The sequence below is a fragment of the Bubalus bubalis genome, chromosome X (assembly GCF_019923935.1).
Source record: "Bubalus bubalis isolate 160015118507 breed Murrah chromosome X, NDDB_SH_1, whole genome shotgun sequence".
Taxonomy (NCBI): Eukaryota; Metazoa; Chordata; class Mammalia; order Artiodactyla; family Bovidae; genus Bubalus; species Bubalus bubalis.
The window spans coordinates 46,739,002-46,766,286 of NC_059181.1; the positions used below are offsets into that span (position 1 = coordinate 46,739,002).

Genomic DNA, 27,285 nt, shown 5'->3' on the forward strand with positions numbered 1-27,285 from the left:
TAGTAGGGTAGACCTCAAAATTGGAAGTTTCTTGACACTTGTGATTTTGCTTCATGGATCCTCTTGACCAGACAGATAAATGTCTACCATGATCTTTAGGGTAAGCAAAGTCCCAAACTCAGCCCATAAGTATTCACCACAAGAGAGGAAACTCCTAGTGGTGTATTAGGCATTTATCAAAATGAAGCTCTTACTAGAGCAGAGGCTTTCACTCTGTAGACCAATATTCCTACTATGACCTGAGTAATGGAAAAAGTTCCCTGCAAAACTGGATCAGCAATAGAGGTTTACTAATTAAAACAGAAGTGGTATCTGCAAGATTAGGCTAAACCCAGTTCTACTGGAGTGTCACAATTCCATGAAGAAACAACAGTCACAAACCTTGCCACTGAGGTTAACTTGTCAAAACCCCAAGAAATGTCTCTGACTTTTGCTAACCAAGGAATTAAGTAGGAGTCATCAGCACTCATGGAACAAGAAAAGCAATAGTATTTCTTTGCTGATGGATTGAGCATAGAGCATAAGGTGGCCAGGTAGTTCAATGCATAAAATTTACCCTTTTTAAACACTCCGATTTTCAAACAGGGATAGACAAAAGTATCCAGTTGGCTAAGCAATATGCAATACTTCTAGCAATACAGCATGCCCTTGACAGACATTTTCCTAAGATTCATATTTTCACTGATCCCTGGTTGATGGCTTGTGTGCTAACTACTTGATCAAGGCTGGAAAACACAGGCTGAAACATTTGGGGGTAAACAGTTCTAAAAATCACCACATTGGCTACCACTCTGAAGATATTCATGCATCATACCTTGTCTCATATCAAACAAGACACAGATGAGGCACAACATAATGCTGAAGCTTACTAACTAATCAAAGCAGCAATTCAGGTAACCACTTAAAGAAGGGACAGTCCCCAAAACTTTGGGAGGAGCCACCCTACTACTTCCATTTGTAAGCATACCAGAAGTCAGTCAAGGCATTTGGGTATCATGGGGTTGCAAAAATAGATTGTTAATAGAGGAGTCAAATCAGCAGAGAAACATTTACACAAAGCTATTAGGGATTGTACCATGTGCCAGAAATCTAGACTCTGGGCCTGTGGCATGGGAGGAGAAATTTATAGTAATGGTCACATCAGAACTAACAAACCAGTTTCACTGGGCCTCTCCATGTAGCAGACAGAGTCATTATATATGTGTTAACAATGATGGATACCTACAGAGGCCTTCTATTGGCTTCCCTATGCAAAGATAAAATGCTAATGTTGTGAGGGGTTAACAAAACAACTTTTACAGTCTTTGGGTGTGCCACAGTTACATAGTTCAAGGCACCCACTTCATCATAAAGCGAATGTAACAGCGGGCACTACAAAATAATATTGCTTGGGTTTTTCACCTACCCCATTGTCCTATGACAGCAGATATCATAGAAGGAAATAGTGAGCTTTTAAAACAAGGGCTCCTGAGAGATCTTAGAGGACAGTGGTCCTCCAAGTGGCCAAAACTACTGCACATAGTCCTGCTTACATTAACTCACCCCCACACCCTTATGGCATAACTACACTATGTTGACATCTTTGACAAATGAAGGGAACACCAACAGAGATGCTGCAACCCTTGCTGATATATACACTCACAACAGATACAACCCAATTACCACTTTTCTTGGACTTGGGAGCCCTGATATTGCTATCTACTCACCCTTCTCTTCTCCCTCATAGAAAAATCCAGATCCTAGTTACTTCCCCATCAGTTGTGACAAGGACCTAACTTGAACCATTGATTGTGGGACCATCCTCAGCTTGTGGTCACTCATGACTCAATGTAAGCTAAGCAAACCACCTACGATTGTCTGGAGATATGACTTCATATGCTGCCCACTAAAAGCACTGTGGAACAAACCAGAACTTACTTCCAACATCTAAGAGGTTAGAACTAATCACCCCTGGACTGAATAATACCATTTGGGTGATACCCAGTGTGCAATCATATTCCTTAGTGCTGGCTGCAGGTGACATCTAACTTTAATCCCTACTCTGTTGCTGTGCCACTCCTACTATCACCAGTGTCAACTACACATTGATCACCTAACCCTGAACCATACATTCCATGGTTGACAAAGTATGTCTGGAAATAGCATGCCACATACACACCATTGGAAACACACAACATGGGTCAGATTGAGGACAACAGAGACCATGCTATTACTATCTGGGTCAGTCAATCCAACTAACACAATCACAAACATCAATACTGAGGCTAATCCTCCTCCTCAATCTAGTCTACTACATCAATAACACACATTCTGACTAAGCCAACTTTAAAATATCACTTATGACTCATAAATGACTTGTAAGCCCTACGTGCTAACTTTTACTTCAAATCAGATGAATCCAACTATTATTAAGGCCATCGAACAGAGCAGCAGGTCATGACCTATTGGGTTTTATTTAAGGAATTCCTAGAAACAGTATGTACCTAATACTACAATCAGTATGCTCGAGATTGGTGTAATCAAATAAAAAATGCTGTAATGCAGAGTTAATACCAACAAACTCTGTGGGATTACAGAGATAAAATTATAGTTTTTATTATTCCGTGGCAGGATGATGAATGTAGAAACCTACCAATAATGTACATTCTTACATTACATTATAGGGCTATAGGCCCATTTTTCCTGTAACATTAATTATAATATTCTCTCTCCCCCTCCGTTATGAGTCTTATTTATTGAAGCAGAGAGAAGCTGTACTAACCATATGACCAAGGGAACCTTACCAAAAACTTCTTCCTTGACCACTAATTAATATATTATATGGAAGGCAATGTATACTATATAGCCTAAGTCAAGGCATATCTAAAACACTGGGGAGTATTACCAGCTTGGAGTTTCCCTGGTGGCTCAGCAGTAAAGAATCTACCTGCAATGCAGGAGGCACAGGAGATGTGGGTTCAATTCCTGGGTCAGGAACATCCCCCGGAGGAGGGCATGGCAACTCATTCCAGTATTCTTGCCTGGAGAATTCTAAGGACAGAGGAGCCTGGTGGGCTACAGTCCATAGAGTTGCAGAATTGGACACAAATGAAGCAACTGAACACACATACATGCATAATCAGCTTGGGAATTCTTCCCTAATCTAACCTCACAGGACCAACTGCAAATTTTATATAATACAGATGCAATGCTGCCTGCCCATAGTAAATAGCCATAGCTCTTGGGTATCACTGAAAAGATAATTCTTATGAAAATCATACTTGATCCCATATAAAGATCTAGCCTCTCTCTACATGGGAATCCCCAATCAAATTGACATCTATGTTTTTATGGCTGTTACAAAATCTGCTGGGCCTACAAAGGTCACTGTTAGAAGGATTTGGAAAATACTCGAGGGAAATTAAGACCCAAAGGTACTCTTCTGGGGGTCCTAAAAAACATACACAACCCACCTTTGAGGAGATAGAAATGATTATGAGAAAGAAACCTAGTAGCAAATTTAGCATGGGAAGAAATCTGTTGGTTTGGTTACACCACTACTCCCAAGGGTCCACTATGAGGTTATTAAAGCTATAGAAATGCCTGTCCTAGAGAGATTTCCCCTAGAACACAAGCAATGGAGCAGCTGGTCCTGCACTGAAACACAGCAATGTTGTGATAAACAGAGACAGAAATAGGCTAAAGTGTACAATACAATTGGTGTCTATTTTTGAAATAATGTGCCCACCTATGAGGATCCCATGTTGTAATGTCCCATAATTTAGGATCTAGTTTGGTGTCTTATTAATAAATTAATAACTTAAAAAAAAAAAAAAAAACTTCTGAGTGCACCTGTGAAGCTTATCTCACAATTGTGGAAACATGTTGTTTGCCATTGTAACTGGCAAAAAACCAAAACACCAAAGTATACCAATATAAAAGAGGAGGAATATACAGTTATCCACAAAACCCAACCTTCATATAGGTTCAGCCACAGAAATAAATAAGATGGCAAATTTAACCACATTCTGAGGTTGCTTCCAGCAACCTAATTTTAGTACACACAACATATTAACTTTTCCCTAGCCCAGCTCACACATAAACCTCACTTATCAAGATGCACCTATTCCCCTAACCAGTGATACTCAACAACAAAATTAACAGGCTTATCTCACATGGGTAAATGGACAATGGTGGGCTAAGACCTTTACCAATTTAGCTGACCTAGGTGCTGAATGTAAGGTGGAAAACATACATGTTTGTTTGACTATCATGTTATATACACCCAAACCTAACTAGAGAACTGTTGCAGTCCTGTAACCCATCCTCAGTCATGTTTACTGAAATTCAGCCAGTAGTTCTATCCACTGGCAGAGCTGAGCCAGTGGTCCTATCTGGCTGGGGAGATAAGTGGGTAGATCTACCTGGTTCTGATACTAGAAAGCCAAATCAGCTATTAATTTCTTTCTGTAGCTCCACCTGTGTAGGGAACCAAACACAAAGCTCTGTGTGCTGCTGAATATAGCCACTAGTCCCACCTGACCAGGAAGCCTAACTAGATAATCCAGAAAGCCTCAACGCCTATCCTAAAGCAATACTTGGGCAGGGAACCAAGACAGCAGTCTTGCCAAATTGTATAGACTCTGCCTTGCGTAACCAGGGAATCTTATCAGTGACCATGGACAGTCTCAGAATCCAGCCTATGGTACCACCAGGTGACGAAGCCTAGTCTACAGGCAACAGAGGTCAGCCAATAGTTGTGCTCAGGCAGGAAGCCCAGCCAAGCATGTCACCCCATCATAGAGCACAGCCTGCAGCCTTATCTCATGAGGGAGCCTAACCAGCTACCCTGCTCAATAGCAAAACAATACGTAGCCCCTCCTACCTGTGGCATACAGCTGGAGTCCTCTCCTGAGCCAAGGTCCCAATCAGAAAACTTGTTGAACAGCAGGATGTTGTTGTTTAGTCACTAAGTCATTTAGGTCTTTGCGACCCCATAGACTGCAGCATGCCAGGCTTCCCTGTCATTTACTATCTCCTGGAGTTTGCTCAAACTCATGTCCATTGAGTCGATGATGCCATCCAACCATCTCATCCTCTGTCAATCCCTTCTCCTCCTGCCCTCAGTGTTTGCCAGCATGAGGACTTTTTCCAATGAGTTGGCTCTTGGCATCAGGTAGACAACATATTGGAGCTTCAGCTTTAGCATCAGTCTTTCTAATGAATATTCAGGGTTGATTTCCTTTAGGATTGACTGGTTTGATCTCTTTGCAGTCCAAGGGACTCTCAAGAGTCTTCTCCAGCACCACAACTCAAAAGCATTAATTCTTCGGTGCTCAGCCTTCTTATGGTCCAGCTCTCATATCCGTACAAGACTACTGGAACAACCATAGCTTTGACTATATGGACCTTTGTCAGCAAAGTGATGTCTCTGCTTTTTAATACACTTTCTAGGTATGTCACAGCTTTCCTTCCAAGGAGCAAGTGTCTGTTAATTTCATGGCTGCAGTCACTGTCTGCAAGTGATTTTAGAGCCCAAGACAATGAAATCTGTCACTACTTTCACTTTTTTCCCATATATTTGTCACAAAGTAATGGGACCAGATGTCATGATCTTAGTTTTTTGAATGTTGAGTTTTAAGCCAGCCTTTTCACTCCCCTTTCTATTCATCAAGAGGCTCTTTAATTCCTCTTCGTCTTTATGTCATTAGAGTCATATAATCAGCATATCTGAGGTTGTTGATATTTCTCCCAGCCATCTTGATCCCAGCTTTTGAGTCATCCAGCCCTGCATTTTGAATGATGTACTCTGCATATAAGTTAAATAAACAGGGTGACAATATACAGCCTTGACATACTCCTTTCCTGATTTTGATTTTGTTCTATGTCTAGTTCTAACTGTTGCTTCTTGAACTGCATACAGATTTGTCAGGAGACAGATAAAGTGATCTGGTATTCCCAGAATTTTCCATAGTTTGTTGTGATCCACACGGTCAAAAGCTTTCACATAGACAATGAAGCAGATGTTTTTCTATAATTTCATTGCTTTCTCTATGATCCAACAAATGTTGGCAGTTTGATTTCTGGTTCCTCTGCCTTTTCTAAACCCAATTTGTACATCTGAATAGAAACATACCTGACTACCAAACCCAGCATATGGCCCATTCTACTCTGGAGCACAATCTGAATCTTAGCTTGTTTACATAGCACTGCCTGCATATCTGTTCAACACTGAAGTCCTGCCAGTGGCCCCACTTAAACAGAGTCCAGCCAGAAGCTCTGTCTAGTTGGGCATCACAACCTAAATCTCTACTCAACCAGGACTGATTGTGGAGCAAAGCCTATATCCATGCTCAGTTGAATAATTCAACCAGTGGCATCACACTAAAAGGGAACAGAGCCAGTGACCTTGCCTGAACAGAGGTGACTGCAGAACCCATCTAATGGCCCCACATTACTGAGGAACACAATCAGCAGGGCCCCTGAACAGGAAGCCTAAATATCAGCCCTGCTTAAACATGAAGCCCAGCCAATAATCTCATGCAACCATGGAGCTGAGTTAGTAGTGCACCCGCCACTCTCAGAGTTCAGGCAGTGGCTTCACCCTAATAAAGAACCCAGTGGGAAGCCCTATATGCCAAAGGATGCTACAGCTGAGCCATCCAGAACCTCAAGGTATGCTAACTGAAGGAATATCCTTGTTGAAGAGAATCTGTGAAGTCTGGGAGAGGAGACTGCTTACTCAAATGTATAGATACCTACAAAAGGAATCAAGGATCATGAAGAATCAGGTAAACATGACACTACCAAATGAAAGTAACAAAGTTCTATTAACTGACCCTAAATAAATAGAGATCTGTGAAATGTCTGGTAAAGTATTCAGAATAATCCTCTAAAAATTTCAGTGAAAAACAAGAACACACAGAGAGCCAAATAAAAACAGGAACATAAAAATCCATGAACACAATGAGAAATTTAACAACGAAAAAGAAACCATTAAAAAAAAAGCATATGCTAGAGGAGGGGCAAAATTGCATTTACAATCAAACCCCATACCCACCAGAGAGGCTCAGAAGGCTCAAAAAAAACCTTGTGCACACCAGGAGACCCCACAGAGACTGAGCAAGACCTGCCTTTGAGTGTTTGAGGGTCTCCTGCAGAGGTACTGGTCAGCAGTGGCTCTGGATACAGCAGAGCTGAGTGTGGCATAAGCCCTCTTGGAAGAGGCTGCCATTAACTCCACCGTTGAGCTGTCAAAACCTATACAGGACTGGGAAAACCGACTCCTGGAGGACACAAACAAAACCTTGTGTGCACCAGGACCCAGGAGAAAGGAGCAGTCATCACACAAGAGACTGATCCAGGCTTGCCTGTCAATGTCCAGGAGTCTCCGGTGGAGGCGTGGATCAGCAGTGGTCTGCTGCAGGGTCAGGGTCACTGAGTGTGGCAGTACCTGCACAGGACCTTATGAAGGAGGATGACATTATCTTCATTACCTCCCCCATAGTTTGGTTTCAGGTCAAACAATAAGGAGGGAACACAGCCCCACCCATCAACAGAAATTGGATTAAAGATTTACTGAGCATGGCCCTGCTAATCAGAACAAGACCCAGTTTCCCATACAGTCAGTCTCTCCCATCAGGAAGATTCCATAAGTCTCTTATCCTTATCCCTCAGAGGGCAGACAAAATGAATACCACAATTAAAGAAAACTAATTAAACTGATCACATGGACCATGCTGCTGCTGTTGCTGCTGCTAAGTCGCTTCAGTCGTATCTGACTCTGTGTGACCCCATAGACGGCAGCCCACCAGGCTCCCCGTCCCTGGGATTCTCCAGGCAAGAACACTGGAGTGGGTTGCCATTTCCTTCTCCAATGCATGAAAGTGAAAAGTGGAAGTGAAGTCACTCAGTCGTATCCGACTCCTAGCGACCCCATGGACTGCAGCCTACCAGGCCCCTCCATCCATGGGATTTTCCAGGCAAGAGTACTGGAGTGGGTTGCCATTGCCTTCTCCGCACATGGACCATAGCCTTGTCTAACTCAATGAAACTATGAGCCATGCCGTGTAAGGCCAACTAAGACAGATGGGTAATGGTGGAGCGTTCTAACAAAATGAGGTCCACTGGAGAGGACAATGGCAAACCACTTTAGCATTCTTGCCATGAGAACCCCATGAACAGTATGAAAAGGCAAAAAAAAAAAAAAAAAAAGACACTGAAAGATGAACTCCCAGGTCAGGTAGGTGCCCATTATGCTACTGGAAAGAATGGAGAAATGACTCCAGAAAGAATGAAGAGATGGAGCCAAAGCAAAAAGGATGCCCAGTTGTGGAGGCAATTGGTGATGTAAGTAAAGTCTGATGCTGCTAAGAACAATATTGCATAGGGACTTGGAATGTTAGATCCATGAATCAAGGTAAATTGGAAGTGGTTGCAAGAGTAAACATTGGCATTTTAGGAATCAGTGAACTAAAATGGATTGGAATGGGCGAATTTAACTCTGATGACCATTAGTTATATCTACTACTGTGAGCAAGAATCCCTTAGAAGAAATGGAGTGGCCCTCATAGTCAACAAAAGAGTCCAAAGGCAGTACTTGGATGCAATCTCAAAAACGACAGAATGATCTCTGTTCGTTTCTAAGGCAAACCATTCAATATCATAGTAATCTAAGCCTATGCCCAAACCAGTAAGGCTGAAGACGCTGAAATTGAATGGTTCTATGAAGACCTACAAGACCTTTTAAAACACCCAAAAAAAGATGTCCTTTTCATCACAGGGGACTGGAATGCAAAAGTAGGAAGTCAAGAGATACCTGGAGTAACATGCAAGTTTAGCCTTGGAGTACAAAATGAAGCAGGGCAAAGTGTAACAGAGTTTTGCCAAGAGAACACACTGGTCATAGCAAACACCCTCTTCCAAAAACACAAGAGACGACTTTACACGTGGACATCACCAGATGGTCAATACCTAAATCAGATTGATTATATTCTTTGGAGCCAAAGATGGAGAAGCTCTATACATTCAGCAAAAACAAGACTGGGAGCTGACTGTGGCTCTGATCATGAACTCCTTATTGCCAAATTCAGACTTAAACTGAAGAAAGTAGGGAAAACCACTAGATGATTTAGGTATGACTTAATCAAATCCCTTACAATTATACAGTGTAAGTGACCAATAGAGTACCTGAAGAACGATGGATGAAGGTTAGTGACAATGTACAGGAGGGAGTGATGAAGACCATCCCCAAGAAAAAGAAATGCAAAAAGGCAAAATGGTTGTCTGACGAGGCCTTACAAATAGCTGAGAAAAGAAAGAGAAGCTAAAGGCAAAGGAGAAAAGGAAATATATACCCATTTGAATGCAGAGTTCCAAATAATAGCAAGGAGAGATAAGAAAGCCTTCCTCAGTGATTACTGAGCCCCAGAAGTTTGAACCCTTTTGATATCAAAAGCAAAGGCAATGAAAGCAAAAATAAAGAAATGGGACTACATCAAATTAAAAAGTTTCTGCACAGCCAAATAAATCATCAGTAGAATGAAAAGGTAACACACCCACTGAAAGAAAGTATTTTCAAATAATAAATTTGATAAGGGATTAATATCCAAAATATATAAAGAACTCATGTAACTCAAGCCACCAACAAAAAACAAAGAACCCATTTAAAAATGGGCAGAGGATCTGAATTGGCACTTTTCCAAAGAAGATATACAGATGAGCTACAGGCACATGAAAAGATGTTCAGCGTCAGTAATCACCAGGGAAATTCTAGTCAAATCCACATTAAAATATCACCTTACACATTAGAATCACTATTATCAAGACAAGAAATAACAAGTGTTCCAAGGATGTGGAGAAAATGGAACAATTGTGCATTGTTAGTAGATTAGTTGGACCACTATGGCAAACAGTACAGAAGTTGCTCAAAAAATTAAAAAATAGAACTATCAGATCTAACATCTCCACTTTTATGTATATACCTGAAAGAAATAAACTCACTATTTCAAAGAAGTATCTGCATCCCTTGCAAGAAATGTTTACCAAAGACCTAGAAGAACTAAAGAACAGAGATGAATAATACACTAGAAGGAATCAATAGCAGAATAACTGAAGCAGAAGCATGGATAAATGATCTGGAGGACAGAATACTGGAAATCACTGCCACATAATAGAATATTAAAAAAAAAGAATGAAAAGATATGAGGACTGCCTAAGGGACCTCTGGGACAGCATTAAATTCATCAACATTCACATTATAGGGGGTCCCAGAAGGAGAAGAGAGAGAGAAAGAACCTGAGAAAATATTTAAAGAGATAATAGCTGAAAAATTCCCTAATAAGGGAAAGGAAATACTGAATCACATCCAGGAAGCACAGAGAGTCCCAGGCAGAATAAACCCAAGGAGAACCACACTGAGACACATAAAAATCAAACCAACAAAAATTAAAGACACAGATAAAATATTAAAAGCAACAAGGGAAAAATGAAAAATAACATACAAGGGAACTCCCATCAGGCTATCAGCTGATTTCTCAACAGAAACTCTACAAGCCAGAAGAGAATGGCATGATATATTTAAAGTGATGAAAGGGAAGAACCTACAACCAAGAATACTCTGCCCAGCAAGACTTTCATTCAGATTTGATGGAGAAATCAAAAGCTTTCAAAACAAGCAAAAGTTAAGAGAGTTTAGCACCACCAAACCAGCTTTACAACAAATCCTAAAGAAATTTCTCTAGGCAGGAACCACAAGAAAAGGAAAAGATCTACAGAAAATAAAGCCAAAACAATTAAGAAAATGGAAATAGGATCATATATATCAACCATTACTTTAAATGTAATTGAATTAAATGCACCAACCAAAAAACATAGACTGGCTGGGTAGATAAAAACATGTGTATGTATGCACTCCTACTGACCACATCACTCAGTTTGACCCTCCCAAATTATATGTAATTATTTTATATTGTTAATTATGTTTCCAATATGATTTGCAATTGTAATTATCTTTTACTTTTTGTCTGGATATTGACTGTGACAACTGGTAAACATCTTTTACTACTGTGATTATGTAACCATTTTACTCACTTAATACCATTCATTGTATCATGATTGGTCAACAGAAAAACAATAGAATTCTATATCACCAAAACTAGTATCTAACAGAAAAACCTGCAATCACTTTTTAAAATACAGATGCATAGCAGAAGTATGTCAAAATTTTTTGAAAAAATAGAAATGATCAGGAATTTTTTTTCTTCAGAGCTCCAGATATGTTTCAAATGAGCAGTCATGTTTAAAAACAACTGGACTATATGATGTTGTTTTACTTTTATCTAATTTGTTTCACTTTTTATATTTCATATTCAGTGCTGCCATTTCATTTAGTTTATGTTCTCCAATTTCTCCATCTCTTCTTTTTTTTGGATGTTCTTTCTCAAGACTTTATCAAGTGTAGTGGAAAAGCTTTAGTGTGTGTGTATATATATATATAAATAATATATGTATAATATATATATGTATAATATATACATTTTAAAAAACATGACTTTTTGCTTTTCTAAAAAATTTATGACATTTTGTTCCTTCTTGTTTGACTTAGTATGAATAGAATGCCACATTTCTAATTAAAAATAGATATGCAACAAGCAACAAAGGTTTACTGTATAGCATAGGGACCTACAGTCAATATCTTGTAATAACCTATGATGGAAAATAATTTCAAAAATATTATATGTGTATTTGTATAACTGAATCACTTTGCTGTGCATCTGAAACATTGTAAGTCAACTATACTTCAATAATATATATATTTAAAAGCAACAACGACACAACAAAAACAACAAAAAAAGACATATCTGTATCATCTCTATGTTCACTGAGGCATTATTTATAATAGCCAAGACATGGAAATAACTTGTTTCCATCAATGGATAAATAGATAAAGAAAGAGTGATATGTATATTAAGTGGAATATTGGAGGAAGAGGAAGGAAGTGTTAATCGCTCAGTCATGTCTGACTCTTTGCAACACCATAGACTGTAGCCTGCCAGGCTCCTCTGTCCATGGAATTCTCCAGGCAAGAATACTGGGGTGGGTAGCCATTCCCTTCTCCAGGGGATCTTTCTGACTCATGATTGAACCTGGGTTTCCTACATTGTAGGTGGATTCTTTACCATCTGAGCCAACAGGGAAGCCTTCCACTGACTAATTTCACTTACCATAATGCCCTCAAGTTCATCCATATTGTCACAAATGGCAAGATTTCCTACTTTTTATGACTGTATAATGTTATTCAACAACCTCCAATATGCAGATGACACCACTCTAATAGCAGAAAGTGAAGAGGAACTAAAGAGTTTCTTGATGAGGGTGAAGGAGGAGAATGAAAAAGCCAGCTCAAAGCTCAATATTAAAAAAAACTAAGATGGTGGAAACCGGTCCCATCACTTCATGGCAAGTAGAAGGGGAAAAGGTGGAAGCAGTAACAGATTTTCTCTTCTTGGGCTCTAGTCACTGCAGATGGTGACTACAGCCATGAAATCGGATGACTGCTTCTTAGAAGGAACGCTATGACAAACATAGACAGTATATTAAAAAGTATAGACATCACTTTGCTGACAAAGGTACATATAGTCAGAGCTATGGTCTTTCCAGTAGTTATGTATGGATGTGATAGTTGGACCATAAAGAAGGCAGAGTGCCAAAGAATTGAAACTTTTGAACTGTGGTGCTGGAGAAGACTCTTGAGAGTCCGTTGGACAGCAAGGAGATCAAACCAGTCAATCCTAAAGGAAATCAACCCTGAATATTTATTGGAAGGACTGATGCTGAAGCTGAAGCTCCAATACTTTGGCCACCTGATGCAAAGAGCTGACTCACTGGAGAAGACCCTGACACTGGGAGATTGAAGGCAGAAGCAGAAGAGAGGAACAGAGGATGAGATAGTTGGATGACATCACCGAGTCAATGGACATGAACTTGGGCAAACTCTGGGATATGGTGAGGGACAGGGAGGCCTGGCGTGTTACAGTACATGGGGTCACAAAGAGTCAGACATGGCTTGGTGACTGAACAACAACAATATTATTCAGTCATGAATATCTATAGTAATATTATTCAGTCATAAAAGTAGGAAATCTTGCCATTTGTGACAACAAGGATGAACTTTGCAGGCATTATGCTAAGTGAAATAAGTCAGTGGAAGAAAATACTGTATGCTCTTACTTATATGTGAAATCTTACAAAACTTAAATCTAGTACTAATACACTATTAAATGTCAATCATATGTAAATAAAAAAAGAAATGGGAAAACAATTTGAATAGACACTTCCCCAAAGAAGACATACAAATGGCTAATAATTACATGAAAAGAGGCTTAGTATCACTAATCATTAGATAAATGCAAATAAAAACAATGAGATACGATTTCATATCCATTTGGATGGCTATTATAAAACAAACATATAAACAAACAAAAAAAAAATAGAAAATTACAAGCATTGGCGAGGATGTTGAAAAACTGTACCCATTATCCAATTTTGGTAGGAATGTAAAATGGGAAGTTACTATAAAAAACAGCATGGAAGCTCAACAAAAAACTAAAAATAGATTTACTATATGACTCAGCAGTTTCATTATTGGGTCTAGGCCAGAATTAAAAGCAAAACTCAAACTGATATTTGTGCAACTATGTGATAGCAGCATTATTCACATTAGTTAAAAAGTGGAAGCAACACATCCATCAACAGATAAACTGACAAACAACATTTCATGGATACACAAAATATAATATTGAGCCTTAAAAAGGTAGGAAATAATTTTTATTCAGTATAGATGATGTAAAATATTATATTAGTTTCAGGTATATAATATAGTGATTCATAATTTTTAAAGAATATATTCCATTTACAGTTACTATAAAACAGTGGCTATATTCCATGTGTTGTACAATATATCCTTGTAGCTTTTTTATTTTATGCATAGTAGTTTCTATTTCTTAATCCCCTACCCCTATCTTACCCCTCCCTCTTCCCTCTCCCCACTGGTAATTACTACTTTGTTCTCTATATCTGTTCATCTGTCTCTTTTTGGTATAGTCACAAGTGTGCTTTATTTTTTAGATTGCATATAGAAGTGATATCACACACTATTTGTATTACTCTAACTACTTTCACTAAGCATAAAACCAACTAGGTCGATTCATATTGTTGCAAAAGGCAAAGTTTCATTCCTTCTTATGCATGAGTAGTATTCCATTGTGTGTTTGTGTATGTGTGTGTGTTTTAGTTTCCACATACAAGTGATACTATATGATACGTCATTTTCTCTGTCTGACTTCATGCAATATGACAATCTCTAGTTCCATCCATGCTGCTAAAAATGGTATTATTTCATTCTTTTTTAAAATTTTATTTATTTAAATGGAAAGATAATTGCTTTAGAGTATTGCATTGGTTTCTATCAAACATCATATTTCATTCTTTTTTTATGGCTGAGTAATATTCCATTGTATATATGGGCCACATATTCTTTAGGGGTTCATCTGCCAATGGGCATTCAGGTTGCTTCCATATACTGGCTATTGTAACTAGTGCTGCAGTGAACACTGGTGTGCATGTATATTTTTAAATTATGTTTTTTTCCAGATACATGCTTGGAGTAGAATCAGAAGATCAAAAGCTAATTCTATCTATAGATTTTCAATGAACCTCCATAATGTTCATATAATGGTTGTGCCAATTTACATTCCCACAAACAGTGTGGGAGGGTTCCCCTTTCTCCACACCCTCTCCAGCATTTATGGTTTATAAATTTTTTGATGATGGCCATTCTGACCAGTGGGAGGTGATATTTCATTTAGTTTTGATTTGCGTTTCTCTAAAAGTGATGTTGAGCATTTTTTATGCACTTTTTGGCCATCTGTCTGCCTTCTTTGAAGAAATGTCTACATAGATTTTCTGCCCATTTTTTGATTCAGTTGTTTGATTTTTTTAATTTTTAAAAAAGTATTTATTTTTTATAATTAACATATTTTATTGAAGGATAATTGCTTTACAAAATTTTGTTGTTTTCCATCAAACCTCAACATGAATCAGCCATAGTTATACATATATCCCCTCCCTTTAGAAACTCATCTCCCATCTTCCTTCCCATCCCACACCTCTAGGTTGATATAGAGCCTCTGTTTGAGTTTCCTGAGCCATACAACAAATTCCCATTGGCTATCTATTTTACATATAGTAATGTAAGTTTCCATGTTACTCTTTCTATACATATCACCCTCTCCTCTCTTCTCCCTATGTCCATAAGTCTATTCTATATGTCTGTTTCTCCACTGTTGTCCTGTAAATGAATTCTTTAGTACCATTTTTCTAGATTCCATATATATGCGTTAGAATATGGTACTTATCTTTCTCTTTCTGACTCACTTCATTCTGTATAATATGTTCTAGGTTCATCCAACTCATTAGAACTGACTCATATGTGTTTCTTTTTATGGGCGACTAATATTCCATTGTGTATATATGCCACAAGTTCTTTATCCATTCATCTTTCAATGCAATCTAGGTTGCTTCCATGTTCTAGCTACTGTAAATAGTGCTACAGTGAACAATGGGATACATGTGTCTCTTTCAATTTTGGTTTTCTCAGGGTATATGCTTAGGAGTGGGATTGCTGGGTCATATGGTGGTTTTATTCCTAGTTTTTTAAGGAATCTCCATACCATCTTCCATATTAGCTGTAACAATTTGTATTCCCACCAACACTGCAAGAACGTTCCGTTTTCTCCACACACTTTATAGCATTTATTGTTTGTAGACTTTTTGATGAGGGTCATTCTGACCAGTGTGATGTGATATTTCATGTAGTTTAGATTTGCATTTCTCTAATAATGAGTGATGCTGAGCATCTTTTCATGTGTTTGTTAGCCATCTGTATGTCTTCTTTGGAGAAATGTCTGTTTATGTCTTTTCCCCACTTTTTAATTGGGTTGTTTGTTTTTTTGGTATTAAACTTCATGAACTGCTGTATATTTGGAAATTAATCCTTTGTTAGTTGTGTCATTTGCTATTATCTTCTTCCATTCTGAGGGGTGTCTTTTCACCTTGCTTATAGTTTTCTTTGCCATGCAAAAGCTTTTAAGTTTAATCAGGTCACACTTGTTTACTTCTGTTTTAATTTCCTTTACTCTAGGAAGTGGGTCATAGAGGATCTTGCTCTGATTTATGTCATTCATGTTCTGCCTATGTTTTCCTCTAAGAGTTTTATAGTTTCTGGTCTTACATTTAGGTCTTTGATCCATTTTGAATTTATCTTTGTGTATGGTGTTAGGAAGTGTTCTAATTTCATTCTTTTACATGGAGCTGTCCAGTTTTACCAGCACCACTTATTCAAGAGGCTATCTTTGCCCCATTGTATATTCTGGCCTCCTTTGTTAAAAATAAGGTACCCATAGATGCATGGGTCGAGAAGGCAATGGCACCCCACTCCAGTACTCTTGCCTGGAAAATCCCATGGGTGGAGGAGCCTGGTGGGCTGCAATCTGTGGGGTTGTGAAGAGTCGGACATGACTGAGTGACTTCACTTTCACTTTTCACTTTCATGCATTGGAGAAGGAAATGGCAACCCACTCTAGTGTTCTTGCCTGGAGAATCCCAGGGACAGGGGAGCCTGGTGGGCTGCCGTCTATGGGGTCGCACAGAGTCAGACACGACTGAAGTGACTTAGCAGCAGGTGCATGGGTTTATTTCTGGGCTTTCTATCTTGATCCATTGGTCTATATTTCTGATTTTGTGTGAGTACCATACTGTCTTGATGAGTGTAGCTTTGTAGTATAACCTGAACTCAGGAAGCTTGATTCCTCCAGGTCCATTCTTCTTTATCAAGATTGCTTTGGCTAGTCAGGGTCTTTTGTGTTTCCATATGAATTGTGAAATTTTTTGTTCCAGTTCTGTGAAAAATGCCACTGGTCATTTGATAGAGATCACATTAAATCTGTAGATTGCCTTTGTTAGTATATTCATTTTCACAATATTGATTCTTCCTACCCAGGAACATGGGGCATCTCTCCATTTGTTTATTGCATATTTAATTTCTTTCATCAGTGTCTTATAATTCACTGTGAACCATTCTTTCATCTTCTTAGGTAAGTTTATTCCTAGATAATTTATTCTTTTTATTTGCAATGGTGAATGGGATTGATTCCTTAATTTCTCTTTCTGATTTTTCATTGTTAGTATAAAGAAATGAAAATGATTTCCGTGTACTGATTTTGTATGCTGCAACTTTGCTAAATTCACTAATCAGCTCTAGTAATTTTCTGATTTTTTTTTTTTTATTTTCTTTAGGGTTTTCGATGTACAGTAGCATGCCATCTGCAAACAGTGAGAGCTTTACTTCTTCTTTTCTGATCTGGATTCCTGTTATTTCTTTTTCTTCTCTGATTACTGTAGCTAGGACTTCCAGAACTATGTTGAATAACAGTGGCAAAAGTGGATACCCTTTTCTTGTTCCTGATCTTAGGTGGAATGCTTTCAGTTTTTCACCATTGAGAATAATGTTTGCTGTAGGCTCATCATATAAGGCCTTTACTATGTTGAGGTAGGTTCTTTCTATGCCCATTTTTTGAAGAATTTTAATCAAAAATAGGTTCTGAATTTTGTCAAAGACTTTTCCTGCATCTATTTTTTTAAAATTTTATTTTATTTTTAAACTTTACATAATTGTATTAGTTTTGCCAAACATCAAAATGAATCCGCCAGAGGTGATCATATGGTTTTTATCTTTTAATTTGTTAATACGGTGTATCACACTGACTGATTTGCATATATTGAAGAATCCTTGCATCAGTGGAATAAACACAACTTGATCATGGTTTATGAGCTTTTCGATATGTTGCTGAATTGTGTTTGCTAAAATTTTGTTGAGGATTTTTGCATCTATGTTCATCACTGATATTGGTCTGTAGTTTTCTTTTTTTGTGTTGTCTTTGTCTGGTTTTGATATCAGGGTGATGGTGGCCTCCTAGAATGAATTTGGAAGTGTTCCTTCCTCAGCAATATTTTGAAAGAGCTTTAAGAAGGATAAGCATTAGCTTTTCTCTAAATTTTTGATAGAATACTCCTGTGAAGCCATCTGGTCTTGGGCTTTTGTTTTATGGGAGATTTTTGATCACAGCTTTGATTCCAGTGCTTGTAATTGGGGTGTTCATAATTTCTATTTCTTCCTGGTTCAGTCTTGGGAGATTGAACTTTTCTAAGAATCTGTCCATTTCTTCCAGGTCATCTATTTTATTGCCATATAGTTGTTTATAATAGTCTCTTATAATCCTTTGCATTTCTTCATTGTCTGTTGTAACCCCTCCTTTTTCATTTCTAATTTTGTTGATTTGATTCTTCTCTTTTTTTCTTGATGAGTCTGGCTAAGGGTTTGCCAATTTTATCTTCTAAAAGAACACAGCTTTTAGTTTTGTTAATCTTTACTGTTGTCTCTTTCATTTCTTTATCATTTATTTCTACTTAGATCTCTTTGATTTCTTCCCTTATACTAATTTTTTTTTTCTTTTTCAAGGTGTTTTAGATGTAAAGTCAGGTTGTCTATCCAATGTTTTTCTTATATCTTGAGGTAGGATTGTATTGCTATAAACTTCTCTCTTAGAACTGCTTTTGCTGCATCCCATAGGTTTTGATTTGTCGTGTTTTCATTGTCATTTGTTTCTAGAGATTTTTTTAAAATTTTTTCAGTATCCTGTTGGTTATTTAGAAACGTGTTGTTTAATCTCCATGTGTTTGTGTTTCTTACATTTTTTTCTTGTAATTGATATCTAGTCTCATAATGTTTCTTACATTTTTTTCTTGTAATTGATATCTAGTCTCATAGTGTTGTGGTTGGAGAAGGTGCTTGAAACAATTTCAATTTTTTATAAATTTACTGAGGTTTGATTTGTGACCCAAGATGTGGTCTATCCTGGAGAATGTTCCATGTGCACTTGAGAAGAAGGCATATTCTTCTGCATTTGGATGGAATGTACTGAAGATTATCAATGGCATACATTTCATCTAATGCATCATTTAAGACTTGTGTTTCAAAATTAATTTTCTGTTTTGATGATCTGTATATTGGTATGAGTCGGGTTTTTAAGTCTCCTACTATAATTGTGTTACTGGCAGTTTCTCCTTTTATGTCTGTTAGTGTTCGTCTTATGTATTGAGGTGCTCCTATGTTGGTTGCACAGATATTTACAACTGTTATGACTTCCTCTTGGATTGATCCCTTGATCATTATGTAGTGTCCTTCCTTATCTCTTGTAATCCTCTTTATTTTAAGGTCTATGTTGTCTGATATGAAGATTGCAACTCCAGCTTTCATTTGCTTTCCATTTGCATGAAATATATTTTTCCATCATCTCACTTTCAGTCTATATGTGTCTTGAGGTCTGAAGTGGGTTTCTTGTAGACAGCACATATATGGGTCTTGTTTTTTTTTTTTTTTTTTTATCCATTCATCCACTCTGTATCTTTTGGCTGGAGCATTTAATCCATTTACACTTAAAGTAATTATTCATACATATGTTCCTATTACCATTTTCTAATTGTTTGGGGTTGATTTTGTAGATCTTTTTTCTTCTGCTGTATTTCTTAACTACATGAGTCAGTTTAACATTTGTTTTAAAGCTGGTTTTGTGGTACTGAATTCTTTTAACTTTTGCTTGTCTGACAAGCTTTTTATTTCTCCATCAATTTTGAATGAGATCCTTGCTGGGTACAGTAATCTTGGTTGTAGATTTTTCCCTTTCAGTCCTTTAAATATATCCTGCCATTCGCTTCTGGTCTTCAGAGTTTCTGCTGAAGGATCAGCTGTTAAGTGTATGGGGTTTCCCTAGTATTTTACTCGTTGCTTCTCCCTTGCTGCTTTTACTCTTCTTTCTTTGTGTTTCATCTTTGTTAGTATGATTAGTATGTGTCTTGGCATGTTTCTCCTTTGTTTATCCTGTATGGGACGCTTTGTGCCTCTTGGACTTGATTGGCTATTTCCTTTTCCAGGTTGGGGAAATTTTCAACTATAATCTCTTCAAAACTTTTCTCATACCCTTTCATTTTCTTTTCTTCTTGTGGGACCTGTATAATTAGAATGTTGGTGCGTTTGATATGGTCCCAGAAGTCTCTGAGACTGTCCTCAGTTCTGTTCATTCTTTTTACTTTATTCTGCTCTTTAGAAGTTATTTCCACCATTTTATCTTCCTGCTCACTGATTTGTTCTTCTGCTTCAGATATTCTGCTATTGATTCCTTATAGAGTATTTTTAATTTCAGTAATTGTGTTGTTTGTCTCTGTATGCTTATTTTTTAATTCTTCTTCTGCTGCTAAGTCTCTTCAGTCGTGTCTGACTCTGTGCGACCCCGTAGACAGCAGCCCACCAGGCTCCACCATTCCTGGGATTCTCCAGGCAAGAACACTGCAATGGGTTGCCATTGCCCTCTCCAGTGCATGAAAGTGAAAAGTGAATATGAAGTTGCTTAGTCGTGTCCAACTCTTTGCAACCCCATGGACTGCAGCCTACCAGGCTCCTGTGTCCATAGGATTTTCCAGGCAAGAGTACTGGAGTAGGTTGCCATTGTGGTCTTTGTTAGTTGATTCATTTTCTCGATTTAGTTTTCAAGATTTTTGATCATCTTTACTATCATTATTCTTAATTCTTTTTCAGGTAATTTTCCTATTTTCTCTTCATTTATTTGGACTTCTGTGTTTCTAATCTGTTCCTTCATTTGTGCAGTATTTCTCTGCGGTTTTTTTTTTTTTTTTTTTAATGTTATTGTGTTTGAGGTCTCCTTTTCCCAGGCTTCAAGGAAAGTTGAATTCTTTCCGTGAAGCAGGTTGAATTCTTTCTTCCTTTTGGTTTCTGCTCTCCTAAGTTTGGTTCAGTGGTTTGTGTGAGCTTTGTATAGGGTGAGATTTGTGCTGAGTTTTTGTTTGCTTCTTTGTTTTTCCTGATGGGCAAGGCTGAGTAAGGTGGTACTCCTGTTTGCTGATGATTTGGTTTGTATTTTTGTTTTGTTTGTTGTTTAGATGAGGCGTCCTGCAAAGGGTACTACTGGAGGTTGGCTGATGCCTGATCTTTTATTAAAGTGGTTTCCATTGTGTTCTCACTATTTGATGCTCCATAAGGTCAGTTCTCTTGTAGTCTAGGGTTTTGGAGTCAGTGGTCCCACTCCTAAGGCTCAGGGTTTGATCTCTCATCAGGAACGAAGATTTCATAAGTGGCCTGTTATGGTATTAAGGGAGAGTAAAACAAATATCCAAAAAGGAGAAACCAAAGATTAACCCCCAGGCAAATGGCAGTTACAAAATCAGGCAAATAATAATTCAAATAATGGAATATACATATATCCATATACATGCATGAGCAAGGTGTAAACAGTCAAACAAAAAATAAAGTATAATAGATTGATCTGGTGAACAAAGGAAATCAAAAATTATATTTACCAGTTAAGAATAAAACTAACTTAAGCACAAACTGGAAAACAAAACTAAAGCAAGGTGCCAACTGGGGAATAAAGCAATGAAAACAAAACTAACAAATATGTTGAGGGGAAAGGAAAGAAAGAAAAGAAAGTAAGAATAGATATGCAAATTTAAATAGAGGTAAATGAAGATTTATATACATTAAAGGTTAACTCCAAGGGGAAAAGAATAGTTGGAAAGGTTACCAAATACTAAATGTAGAAAAAATGTAATAGGTTTAAAAAAATTAAAATTATAAAAAAGAGAAAAGAGAAAAAGATGGAAGAAGAGAGAATAAAGGGGAAAAAATGGAAAATACCACAGAACTGCAAAAAACTAATGTAGAGGCAGAGCTTTATAACAACAACAGAAAGTGTGACTGAATATATACATATACATATACACCCATAAACAAAATTAAAACAGTCCAACAAAAATTAAGTACAATAGATTGACCCAGAGAACAAAGGAAACAAAAAATTATATCTACCAGAACAAAACTAATTAAAGCATAAAAAAGAGTCCCTTGGACTGCAAGGAGATCCAACTAGTCCATTCTGAAGGAGATCAGCCCTGGGATGTCTTTGGAAGGAATGATGCGAAAGCTGAAACTCCAGTACTTTGGCCACCTTATGAGAAGAGTTGAGTCTTTGGAAAAGACTCTGATGCTGGGAGGGATTGGGGGCAGGAGGAGAAGAGGACGACAGAAGAGGACGACATGGATGGATGGCATCACTGACTCGATGGATGTGAGTCTCAGTGAACTCCGGGAGTTGGTGATGGACAGGGAGGCCTGGCGTGCTGCGATTTATGGGGTCACAAAGAGTCGGACACGACTGAGCAACTGATCTGATCTGATCTGATCTGAAAACAAAACTAAAGGAAGTTTCCAATTGTGGAATAGAGCAATGAAAATAAAATTAACAAACATGTTGAGAAGAAAGAGAGAAAGAAAGAGATATGCAAAGTTAGATAGGGGTAGATAAATAAGATTTATATACCTTAAAGATTAACTTCAAGGGGAAAATAACAGTAGGAAAGGCAAGCAAAGGAATAAAAGTAGCAAAAATAATAATAGATTTAAAAAATAAAATTAAAAAAAAGAGGAAAAAAAAAAGATGAAAACTCCACAGAACTGCAAAAACCCAACACAGAGGCAGAGGTTAATGACAACAATAAAAACTGTGACTGAGGAAAAAGAAAGAAACAAGGAAAAAGCTCAAAAGCTTAATAGGATTTCTTAATGCTAACAAAATCGACAACTACAACAGATGGAGATATAAAGGGGAAAAAAGGAAAAAAAAAATCCAAAACAATCTTCAGAACAAGTCAAAAAAATAAGAATAATAAATATTTTTCTTGAGTCACTGCTGTCAGTCCTTTGCCGTGCTGGGAATCACAGTTCACCTTACCTCCCTACCATGCCGTCCAACACTGTACTGATCTATGGACCTGCTGTGGGGGCTGCACAGATTCTAATCTGGTTCTACTCCTGTGGGTTCTTGCCTCCAATGTCCATAGATATTGGAACTAGCATGTTTTCTTTATGGGAGCTCTCAAAGGCCTTTTTTATATATTCCATAGGCTCAGAGTCTGCTTAGTTGATTGTGTGGACTTAATCTGCAGCTTGTACAGCTGGTGGGAACGTTCTGGGTCTTCTTCCTTAGCCACACTGCCCCTGGGTTTGTATTGTGCGGGGAGCCAGCATGGGAGTTCCCAACCATGACAAAGATCATGCGGAGAGGCCTGATATGCAAAGGTGAGTCAGGGCTCGAGGGACCCCCCTGGATCTGCCTGAGGGTCTACCCCCAAACCAGAATCTGTCTGTTTTACTATTTTATGACTTTCAGCAACTCCTCTGACATTAACGGGGGGCTATCCCCGACCACCTTTCTCTGAAGGAGATAAACTTAAAGCTTTAGTTAATAAGCCTCCTGGGCATAATAGGAGTGTTTAAATCCAAATCCCTCAGACGGATCTCTAACTTGCCTGACAGGTTTACCCGGACTCCTACAGCTATGCATACGATTGTTTACAGTCTTAGTATAGAGCCTCTCTGGGAGTTAGAAATTGTTAGAATAGGACTTGTAGAAGATTTCATTGTTGAGCCAATGCTTGCTGCCAAGTTTCCACATCCCCTGTATTGTATCCTTGGAAGTGTATTAATTAATATAGTTGGTATATAGAAAAAATAAGTAGTGGCCTTGGTGTTAACAACTTTAGACCCTTAAGGTAATAAATTCTTTCCTTTGTTGTAAGCCCACTGCACCTTTGCCCTATAGGAATGCAACTTTATCTAACACCTTCAGAGGATGGCACCAAACTTTAAAATAATTACTCTTAGAGAAAATAAGTCTTATGGTTGACAAACCTTTATCAGAGTCACAAAATGTTAACAGGCCTTCTGGCCAAAAGATGATGTAAATCACCTAAACCATTTGTATACGATAAGTTTGCAGAAAAGAAAAGCCTGGTCTCGATGAGGATCAAAGACTGCTGACTCTGCATGATTTTACACCCCCTATTATCCTCTATGCACAACTTAAGGTATATAAGCTCCCTTTGAAAATAAAGCTAAGGGCCTTGCTCAAAGCTTGGTCTCCCAGTGTTGTTCTTTCTTGTTTCTTTCTCTCTCCTTTTCTTTTCTGTTCTTCCTTCAGGACATTTAATTGGAGCACGGGGGTCCTCTGGGACCACTTACTTGCCTGGGCTTCTAAGACCCACTCGAGAAGGTGCCTAAGGTGGGGCACCTTCAGCAATTTGAGAGGGCGCCTGCGGCCTCCATGGTCAGAGCAAACCTGATGTCACAGGTTTTATTGATTTTCCACATAAACCAGTTATAATGAGCCTCTAATCTCTGCTTTGCTATCCTTTAATCACCAATGCCGTCCTCCCGAGGGAATCCCTGGATCCAACCGGGTCTGGACCCTGGTACTATTGTGGTTTTATTTCCATCTCTACATGTGGGTTGTCCACTGGGGTTTAGCTCCTGAGGCTCTCCTGGAGGGCTTGAGTTTGCCCCTGTGAGGGCCAGCTGTAAAAGTGGTGCAGCTGCTTTGGGTGCAAGGGTTCTGGCAGCACCAGGTACTCAGGGGGGTTGGTGGCTAGGGCAGCAGGTAATATAGTGCTCTAGAAGACTATGTATATTGTCACCCTGCTTATTTAACTTGTATGCAGAGTACATTATGAGAAATGCTGGACTGGAAGAAACACAAGCTCGAATCAAGATTGCCAGGAGAAATATTAATAACCTCAGATATGCAGATGACACCACCCTTATGGCAGAGAGTGAAGAGGAACTAAAAAGCCTCTTGATGAAAGTGAGAGGAGAGTGAAAAAGTTGGCTTAAAGCTCAACATTCAGAAAACGAAGATCATGGCATCCGGTCCCATCACTTCATGGGAAATAGATGGGGAAACAGTGGAAACAGTGTCAGAATTTATATTTTTGGGCTCCAATATCACTGCAGATGGTTACTGCAGCCATGAAATTAAAAGACGCTTACTCCTTGGAAGGAAAGTTATGACCAATCTAGATAGCATATTGAAAAGCAGAGACATTACTTTTCCAACAAAGGTCCATCTAGTCAAGGCTATGGTTTTTCCTGTGGTCATGTATGGATGTGAGAGTTGGACTGTGAAGAAGGCTGAGTGCTGAAGAATTGATGGTTTTGAACTGTGGTGTTGGAGAAGACTCTTGAGAGTCCCTTGGACTGCAAGGAGATCCAACCAGTCCATTCTGAAGGAGGTCATCCCTGGGGTTTCTTTGGAGGGAATGATGCTGAAGCTGAAACTCCAGTACTTTGGCCACCTCATGCAAAGAGTTGACTCATTGGAAAAGACTCTGACGCTGGGAGGGATTGGGGGCAGGAGGAGAAGTGGATGACAGAGGATGAGATGGCTGGATGGCTTCATTGACTCGATAGACATGAATTTGGGTGAGCTCTGGCAGTTGGTGATGGGCAGGGAGGCCTTGCGTGCTGTGATTCATGGGGTCACAAAGAGTCGGACACGACTGAGCGAGTGAACTGAACTGAAGTGAGAAGGGTATGGCAACCAGTACTGGGCAATACACTCCAGTATTCTTGCCTGGAGAACCCCCTCTCTGACAGAGAAGCCTGGCAGGCCACAGTCTACAGGGTTGCAAAGAGTCAGACAGGACTGGACTGAAGCGACCCTGCATGCATAAACACAGGACTTTTTTTTTTTTTTTTTTTTTTTTTGGTCTGTGGCAGCTCTGCCCCAGTGAGAGTTGAGCGTGAAGGTGGTACAGCTGCTTGGCTTGTGGGGACCCTGGTGGCGCCAAGTGTTCAGGGACACAGAATGCCTCCACGGCAGGAGGTATGGCCCTATCAGAGTCATTTTTTGAGCCTCTTGTAGCTGGCGATCAGAAGGCCTCTTTGGCCAGTCTTTCTCTATAGCTCTGCCTATTCAGGCATTTAGAGGGATCCCTTGCCTGGGGCCCTTCTCTGTGGTTTGTCATGTCAGGCACATAGAGGGGCCCTCCTGACTGGGGTCCTACTCTGTAGATTGGTGCATCAGGCACATAAAGGGGCACCCTGGGTGGGGTCTTTGTTGTTTGGTGTATCAGGCACAAAGAGGGGCCCTCCTGACTGGGGTCCTACTCTGTAGACTGGCGCATCAGACACTGAAAGGAGCACCCTGGGTGGGGTCCTACTCCATACTTCAGCGCACCAGGCATTTGATGGGCCAGCCTTTCTATTGTTCAGCTGTTCATACTGGCATGTGTAGAGAGAGAGGCTATGGTGATGGCTCTGCCCACTATGCATGACTCAGCAGTATTGCTTTGCTTCCATGGCTGCCTGGCTTTCTTCCACAGGCATTTTCCACCACGATCCCCTCCCTCACATCCCCTCAATCCGTCTCTCTGGAGTCAACAGCAGCCCTCACACTGGGATTGCTTCACAATCCCTAAACTCCAGCTCCCAGCTGCTGCCTCTTCCAGGAGACCCGTGTTCCTGTCCAGCATATGTATGGCTGTGGCAAGTACTGTCTGATTCTCATTCCATTTAGGCTGCCTAAATGGATCAGCTGTTTCACTCTAAGCCTTAAATGTTTCTCCTCTGACTCAGACAACTGCCCTGATGTGGGGATTGGACCCCTGTTTCAGTTCCCCCAACAGTAACACTCCTGTTTTTCCTCCTCTTTCCTTAATCCTACTGAGTTTTGCATGGTTCTATATATTCTTTTCCACTGGTCAGGTACTTCTGTCCACTCTCAGCTGGTGTTCTGCATGCATTTCAGAAGGTGTATTCTTGAAGTATCCGTGGAGAGAGACTCCACGTCCACCTACTCCTCCGCCATTTCGTTCTCTCCCAGTTGTTTGTTTTTGTGATACAGAGATGCATGAGGTATTTGTATATCTTGGAGATCAATTCCTTGTCAGTCACTTTATTTGTAAATTTTTGTTTTTCCATTTTGTTGGGTTGTCTTTTTGTTTTGTTTATTGTTTCCTTTGCTGTGCAAAAGCTTTTAAGTTTAATAAGATCCGGTTTGTTTATGCTTGTTTTTATTTTCATTACTCTAGGAAGTGGATCAGAAAAGATATTGCTGTGATTTATGTCAGAGAACATTCTGCCTATGTTTTGTCAAAGGGTTTTATAGTATACAGCTTTAAATTTAGGTCTTTAATCCATTTTGCTATGACAAACTTAGACAGCATATTAAAAAAGAGACATCACTTCACTAACAAAGGTCTGTATAGTCAAAGGTATGGTTTTTCCAATAGTCATGTATGGATGTGAGAGTTGGACCATAAAGAAGGCTTAACGCTGAAGAA

General features: G+C 39.0%; 1 protein-coding gene across 4 annotated transcripts in view; it reads right to left on the reverse strand.

Moving 5' to 3' along the window:
- The window catches only part of MTMR8 (myotubularin related protein 8), a 225,873-nt gene that overhangs the window by 30,021 nt on the left and 168,567 nt on the right, over nucleotides 1-27,285 (reverse strand). The window contains exon 13 of one of the 4 annotated variants that reach the window (XM_025277084.2): nucleotides 20,946-21,247. The exons of the other annotated variants lie outside the window; for them this stretch is intronic. Coding sequence (XP_025132869.1) covers nucleotides 21,106-21,247 — 142 coding nt within the window. The 3' untranslated portion in view covers nucleotides 20,946-21,105. Of the gene's footprint in view, nucleotides 1-20,945; nucleotides 21,248-27,285 lie in introns of those variants that run through there. 4 annotated transcript variants of the gene reach the window in all.